The sequence below is a fragment of the Nelumbo nucifera genome, chromosome 1, assembly GCF_055504915.1.
Source record: "Nelumbo nucifera cultivar China Antique chromosome 1, China Antique-T2T, whole genome shotgun sequence".
In the NCBI taxonomy this organism is placed as follows: domain Eukaryota; kingdom Viridiplantae; phylum Streptophyta; class Magnoliopsida; order Proteales; family Nelumbonaceae; genus Nelumbo; species Nelumbo nucifera.
Genome location: NC_142649.1, coordinates 162,570,040 through 162,575,840, shown reverse-complemented (window position 1 = coordinate 162,575,840; position 5,801 = coordinate 162,570,040). Strand labels below are relative to the sequence as shown.

Genomic DNA, 5,801 nt, shown 5'->3' with positions numbered 1-5,801 from the left:
ACGGTCATAGTACCAAAAACTGTAAAAATCTCTGCGACGAGATAGAGGAGCTTATCTGTCGCGGATACTTGAGAAATTTTGTACAGAGTAATAAAAATAATAAAGCAGGTCGGCAGGGAGAGCAGAGTAGAGACGCTCCCGAACCCAATAGGCAAGCAGAGCAACTACAGAGGCAGCCCCCGGAAGAGAGACCAATTCGGGGGACTATCCACGTGATCGTCGGAGGATCAATTGTCGCGGGCTGCACTTCGGCAGTAGCTCGGGCCTCAGCTCGCGAGGCCGCTAGGGAAGAACAGAATCCCCGAAGCGGTCAAGGATGGAAGACCATATCTTCTTCACAGAGGACGACACGCACGGGGTCCACTACCCCCATGATGACGCACTCGTCATAAAGATAAAGATTAATGACTTTAAAGTCAGGTGTGTCCTCGTCAACTCGGGCGGCTCGGCGGATATCCTTTTCAAAGCAGCATTCGACCAGCTCCAGCTCCAAGAAAGTGACCTGAAGCGCACAAATACTCCCCTGGTAGGCTTCAGTGGAGAGGAAGTCAGGCCCCTAGGAAGGATTACAGTACCTGTGGAAGTCGGCACTTGGCCCAACATAGTGACGCTCAACCACAACTTCCTAGTGGTCGCAACCCCCTTCCCATACAATGCCATAGTTAGACCTGTTCATGGGTCGGGCCGGGCCGGGCTTTTAGTGTTCACTAACGGAAAAATAATAGGCCCGAGCCCGAACCCGGCCCGACCAACGGGCCTAGAACTTGGGCCCAAGCCCGGCCCTGATAAAAAGCCTGAAGCCCGAGCCCGAGCCCAAAGCCCGACCTAATAAAAGAAATTAAAATTTTTCCCTGCATTATCTATTTTAATTCAGATGTTTTTTCCCCTATTTAAATAAACACAATTTTACATTCTTAAATCAAAAAATTTATTCAAATGGAAATCACATAGCCCATTTTAATTTCATTCTTTTTTTCTTACAATCAAGTGAATCAACAGCCTTCTTTAAGGTTGTTTAATATATTCCCTGTTGTTTGGTTGTTTCTATACAACCAAGGCAAACCTGAAATAAAACACATAAGAGCAAATCATATAAGTTCATATTCCTACAAATAGCACCACACGCTAAAACTAAATTCATATAACTTCAAGTTCATGTTCCTCCAAAGTCATAAAAAAATAATCTGAATAAGACAAACAAAATCCATAAAACATGTTCTCCATCCATTCTTAAATTCACCAACAAGATGGAATATTCCAACTCTCAAGTTCCAAGCCATTCTAAAAAATAAAATAAAAGACTTCATTGCCCATATGACAATATCAAATAAAACATGTTCTAGGCTTCTAGCCATCTCCATTCATTCTTGAATTCACCAACAAGATTGAACATTCCAACTTCCAAGTTCCAAACCATCCTCCAAAAGAAAATAAGAAATAAATTTAGTACCCATGTCACATATGTAATTTGTTATCATGTCAAATGACAAATAAATAATGGAAATATATATTATTATAATACCTAAAGCATATCATCAAGTTCAACATTTTCATCATCATCATCACTACTATTTGATTCTCCATCCTCTTCTAACAAGCTTGATCCTGAAGAAGCCCCTAACAAGCTTGATCCCCCTGCATACAATTGGAAAATCTATTAGAAAAAATTCAATGAATCATATATTTTAATAAACAATAAATAAAAAAATTACCTAATACAAGGCCTTGTGCACGAAGCCAATCTTCAAGACAAACCAAAGCTTGAATTGTCTTGGACTTAAGTGAACTTCTCCAAGGATTGATCACCTTTTTTCCAATGCTAAATGCAAATTCGGATGCAACTATGGAAATATGAATAGCCAAAATATCTCGAGCCATTGATGCCAATTCAGGATACCTAAGTGAACTCTTATTCCAATACCCCAAAACAACAACATCTGCTTTGATATCAAGGTTTTGTTCCTCCAAGTAAAGGTCTAACTGAGTTTTTTCACTTTGAATCTTTTTTTTCGAATTCAAAAATTGTTGATAATCCTCAAACCCATCACCATCATCATTTCTCTCACTCATGTCAAATTGACTAGAAGATCCAATAAAGGAGGTGGAGGAAAATTTTTTTTTGTATTCATTAAACAAATCATGGAGAGTTTTAGTTATAGCATTAACATGCTCCTCAGCTTCATCCTCATAAAGTTTATCAAAGCAATACTCCACTAACCTAATCTTGCAACGAGGATCCAACACAGCAGCACAAGACAAAATCATACTATATTCAGCCCAATATTTATCAAATTTCTCCTTCATTTTTCTAATCATGTCAGTCATAAAATTCTGAGGTTCCTTACTCACTAACATCAAATGTCTATGAATCATCCTCACTCCCTTGAAGTAATGTTTGAAGTAAGGTACTTACTGGCAGAAAACATGCAAGTAACATCATAAAAAACCTTTAAGAACTTGTGAACCTTATCTACTTTTCCCCATTCTTCTTCCAAAAGCATAAACATTTTAAAAATATTATCCCTTTGCCCCCAATGTTGTAAGACTTTCTTATAATAAATGGCATGTTCAAGCATCAAATAAGTTGAATTCCATCTCACACACATATCTATCATCAATCTTCTAGTTGTGTTTAAGTGAAAACTTTTTTCAGCAAGTTCATAAAATCTATGCTTCCTGGCAGCTGATTTCTTTATATTTTTCACACCATCTTGAATCTTACAAATAACATCATCAACAATATTCAAACCAGCTTGTACAATAAGATTCAAAATATGGCTACAACAACGAACTTTGAAAAAATCACCACCACACACCAAAGATTTATGTATTGAAGATCTCAATTTCAAAGAGTTAGCCATCACATCATTGTAACTAGCATTATCTAATGTGACACTAAAAATTTTCTGATCAATATTCCATTCGCTTAAGCACATGGCCACCTCATCTGCTAAAGACAATCCATCAAAAGGAGGTGCCAAAGCTTTAAAACGAATAATTCTTTTCTGTAACTTCCAATTGTTGTCAATCCAATGAGCAGTTATACACATGAATTCATCATCACTGTGCTCAGATCTCCAATTATCGGAAGTTAAACAAATTCGACCAAGTGTATTAGACAAATCACTTTTCACACCCTCTTTCTCTTTCACATAACTAGACATGATATCTCTTTTAGCAGTATGCCTACTCACATTTTTAAATTCAGGATTTATAGATTGAATAAACAATCTAAAACCAAGTTCTTCAACAGTAGTAAAAGGGTGTTTTCCACATACAAGAAAAACTGATAATGCCTTCTCCGAATTCTTCAAAGAAGTACTCCCATCATTGTTTGATTGAGTAGTTACTTTGTACTATCTAATATCTTGAATTCTACATCTAGGGCAATGCTCTAAATGACGCTTCAAGTGAGTAGTTCCCTTACTTGACTTACCTTGTAATATTTTTATGCAGTGCTTACATCATGCCTTCTCCGAATTAATCTTTTCCATTTCTTCCCACAGATGTCAATCTTTTCTTAGTGGAAGTCTGATCAAACTCTTGATAGTCATCATCAACTATATCTACTCCAGCACCGCATTTTCACTTGCCATTGGCATGATAGTAACTATTAAATATGAAATAACTTGCATAATGAATTCTAATTTTATCAATAAGATAAGCATATATTAAATAAAAAACTAAAAGAAATTTCTACAATTTGTTTACATTAAAAAAGAATATAATTTCTGAATCTGCAAAAAAAACCAATTGTTGATTATCTAATATAAATTCTGAATTCAATAATCAATATAAATCATAATTTATTTACATTAAAAAAGAATATAAATTCAGTATAAATTCTGAATTCAATAATCAATATAAATCAGAATTTATTTACATTAAAAAAGAATATAAATTCAGTATAAATTCTGAATTCAATAATCAATATAAATCAGAATTTATTTACATTAAAAAAGAATATAAATTCAATATAAATTCTGAATTCAATAATCAATATAAATCAGAATTTATTTCCATTAAAAAAGAATATAAATTCAGTATAAATTCTGAATTCAATAATCAATATAAATCAAAATTTATTTACATTAAAAAATAATATAAATTCTGAATTCAAGACAAAATAATATAAATCAAAATTTATATAAATTCTAAAGGAGAGAAGACCAACATTACCTAGTAAATTTCTATTTCAAGACAAACAATAGCATTCAAGCAAGATGATAGCATTCGGCTTGGTTATACAAGTTAATTGGGCTTGGTTAGGTGAGCTGAGGCCCATTCAAATTTTAACAAATACTCAACCCAAATCCACCCAAGTTGCAACTCTGACCCCAAATGAAGGGTGGGAGGACCAAATATTCACAAGGAAACCTTCAAAGTTCAAACCCAATCAACTTGCCTAATCCAAAGCTCTGAGCAACTTTTGTTAGGTTTAACAAGGCCGGTGTCACATTGATTAAATTGAGTCTACATCTCAGGGATGGGCCTCAATTAACACTAAACCTGGTTCTACCTGCCCAAATTGCAATCTTATTCTTTTCTGACTTTACAAACTCAGATCCAGAATCTTCTAGGGATCAAGATGATCAGATTATGGCTGTAAATGTGTTGTTCCTGGTCTGAGGCACTGAACGAATTTTGAAGTAAATCAAGACAAATGTAATTTAAATGAATAAATTTAGGTCTGAGATGCTAATGGCAGCCTAGAGCTTACACCCTTAAACCAGATCAGATTGCCTAAAGCTTCCAAATAAGGACAAACCCAGTACTGGAAGGACAGAACAGCTCCGCACAAACTGCCATGAGGAAATGATCAAAAGGTGAGTTATTTTTTTTTAGAGTGTGGGAGATTGGTCCTCCAGCAACATTGAGAGAGGATTGCAGAAGCGCACCCACCAGCTCATCCTGTCTCAAGACACCCACAAAAGAATAACATAACTTCAGCTTCATCAGTTTTGAAAGGAATGGTAATATCTCACTTCCCTTGATAGAACTGATAAAAATAAATCTTCTTTTCTGTAGTAAACACTCCTCAGTGTTGGTTGAACTGTATACAGAGTAAGAAAATGATTCTTTTGGACTCCTTTTCCTTGCAACTTTTCTCTACTTTTTCTTGTAAGGCTTTCCTGGCTTCCCATTATCTAAACAAAGGCTTCTGCTCCTCATGTTACAACTGAAGGCCATTTCACAGTTGAAGCCCAATTCGTAGAAGAGCCTTGTAGTAGCCCAAGCTATTAAAGCAGTCCAACTCGAATTCAAAAGCCAAGAGTCCCAATTTCGAATGTAATCTCTAGAAAGAGAGTCTAATCAGATTTAAGTTTTGAATGTAATCCTAGAAAGATAAGATGATTGAGATTAGATCACTAGATAAGAGATAGGATAGGATTAGTTCAAAACATATCAGGACTTTCTTAATTGAGGTTAATCTCCTAAAAGGAGTTGGAAAACAGCCCTCTCCCTCAGCTATATAAGGGGGGGGGGGGGGGGGGGGGGGGGGGGGGGGGGGGGGGGCAGACTAGCTTTAAGCATCAAGCAACTCGATCAATCAAGAAAGATCAGTTCGGCCTTCTGAGAAGCAAAGCATGGAGAATTCGAAAATCATGAGCAGTTAAGCTTTTCTTTTCTGGTTCAAGGGGGGATGTTCGATTGTGTCATCGTGAGGTTCAGTATTTAATTCAAGTTCTTGCTTTTTTCAAGTATTCGTTGATTCTTGTGCTTATTCTCTATGGATATTAATGTTAATTAGTCTGACAAATTAGTTAATATTGATTTTCCTACTACTATCCATGGTTCGG

General features: G+C 35.9%; 1 protein-coding gene across 1 annotated transcript; it reads right to left on the bottom strand.

Moving 5' to 3' along the window:
- Nucleotides 1-1,522: 1,522 nt before the first annotated feature.
- On the bottom strand, nucleotides 1,523-2,265 carry LOC148804082 (zinc finger BED domain-containing protein RICESLEEPER 1-like). Its single transcript, XM_088899383.1, has 2 exons — nucleotides 1,713-2,265; nucleotides 1,523-1,635 (listed from the first exon to the last, which is right to left on the bottom strand). Exons 1-2 carry the CDS (start codon nucleotides 2,263-2,265, stop codon nucleotides 1,523-1,525), a joined length of 666 nt encoding a protein of 221 aa, XP_088755509.1.
- Nucleotides 2,266-5,801: the final 3,536 nt, after the last annotated feature.

What these genes read in the sequence shown, in the direction of transcription:
- LOC148804082 (XM_088899383.1), bottom strand. Translation starts at nt 2,265, where the DNA reads ATGATTTTGTCTTGTGCTGCTGTGTTGGATCCTCGTTGCAAGATTAGG. An exon ending in TGCACAAGGCCTTGTATTAG is followed by an intron (nt 1,636 to 1,712) that starts GTAATTTTTTTA and finishes AATTGTATGCAG; the next exon opens with GGGGATCAAGCTTGTTAGGG.